Raw genomic sequence first — 1,630 nt, forward strand, 5'->3', positions numbered from 1 at the left:
CTCTTGCTTTTTTTTTACCATTTTATAGAGCAGCTCGGATTGTCCATGTAAATACCATGCTGAACTTGACGCGATATGATCATTCCTACTCTGACGATTTGAATTGTCATACAGGCTGAATACGACGAGGATTTGGATGAACTCTTCTCAAAAGCTATCCCAGTCGCCTTCGGCGGCGATGCTCATTGTCCGTATACAATCCAAGAATTACCAGAAGCATTGGTACTTCCTAATGACGAACCCGATTATCAAAACCCGATTGTCGTGTGGTACGAACAAGGGTCTGGTAAAATGAGGTTCAAGAATTTGGAAAAGTTAATATCATGCTTCAAGATGTGGGATTTGGGTATGTCGAGTGCAAATGGGACAGATGTCGTATACATATATATATATATATATATGTGTGTGTGTGCGTATGTGTATGTATGTATATATATATATATATATTGTATATATACATGTCCAATACCCATCCATCTTAGAGGTTTGTTAGCATGTCTATTGATGACCACAATACCGATGTCCCTATGTATATTTCAGCGTGGCAGACATATATGATTTTCGGTTATTTCATTCATCATTGATATCCCAACTTTATACAACTGCCGTATCTTTATGGGGGCCGATAATTTGCCTACCAAATGTTAGTGTAATTTGATCCATATATATTAATCTGCACGTACACGCCACGATTCACGGTCCTATTGTATAGGTAAAGCCAGGTGCTACTACAAAAATGTATTGCGAGGTTTTTACGGGAGCCGGCACCTAATTTTGGCGGGCACCAAGTCGCCGTGGGCCAAAAAGTATAAGAATCCGGATGACCATGCCGTGAGGATTAATGTTGATCGGAAGAAGCGTATGCCAAGCAAGAAGGAGATTGCCGAGGTTAAGAAGTTGCGAGGGCTCGAGAATGTATAGGAGTACGTCGAATTACGATTAGGTGGTGATGCGCGCGCGGAGACCTTGGAAAGTTCAAACCCCAATTAAAAGTCCTCAGGTTAGGATGTACACGGTTTTGCACAAAACGGTGTATGTCTTACGTAGTGTTTGTCTCTGCTCTCGCTCGTGTCCGTGCAATTTGAGGGTGGATGGATCCAATTTACTTATGTGAATCCGAAACCTTGAAGACGATACTATTGGTACAAGATATCAGGTGGGTGCTAACGGGTGCAGCCACGAACCAAATGAGCGAATAGTGCAGAGTCAGAAATTGGAGTGGCAGATCGCTATCATGAAGTGATGGAATTAAAGTACGCACCACGCGAGTGTGGACTGACATCAGGGTGATCTGACAACGCAACCACTGTAGCAGTAAAATATAAGAAATCAAGTAGTAAGCGAGGGGACTAAGGGGTTAAAGTTGCCCCAAATGGGGCCCGCTTTCGTCCTGAATTGGCGCACAGGATTTGAAAATATACGTCCTTGCGTAGAAAACCGGCCTTATTTTATATTTTAGTACCTCTTCAACTTGACGCAGACTACCTCTGCCGTTTATTTAGTGAAGCAACAGAATACACCACATACTTTCGAACAATAAAGCGATCAAATATATTCCGATGAACACGATGATCTCAGAAAAATCTACCAAAATCGCACATATTTATCTTCACAGACACATAAATTATAA

General features: G+C 41.7%; 1 protein-coding gene across 1 annotated transcript; it reads left to right on the top strand.

The window, feature by feature from the left end:
• Positions 1–213: 213 nt before the first annotated feature.
• SARC_15674 (hypothetical protein) lies at positions 214–1,578 on the top strand. The gene is made up of 2 exons (XM_014290207.1): positions 214–346; positions 713–1,578. The coding sequence occupies exons 1-2, from the start codon at positions 292–294 to the stop codon at positions 919–921; spliced, it is 264 nt and encodes an 87-aa protein (XP_014145682.1). The 5' UTR covers positions 214–291; the 3' UTR covers positions 922–1,578.
• Positions 1,579–1,630: the final 52 nt, after the last annotated feature.

The sequence above is a fragment of the Sphaeroforma arctica genome (assembly GCF_001186125.1).
Source record: "Sphaeroforma arctica JP610 unplaced genomic scaffold supercont1.6539, whole genome shotgun sequence".
Taxonomy (NCBI): Eukaryota; class Ichthyosporea; order Ichthyophonida; genus Sphaeroforma; species Sphaeroforma arctica.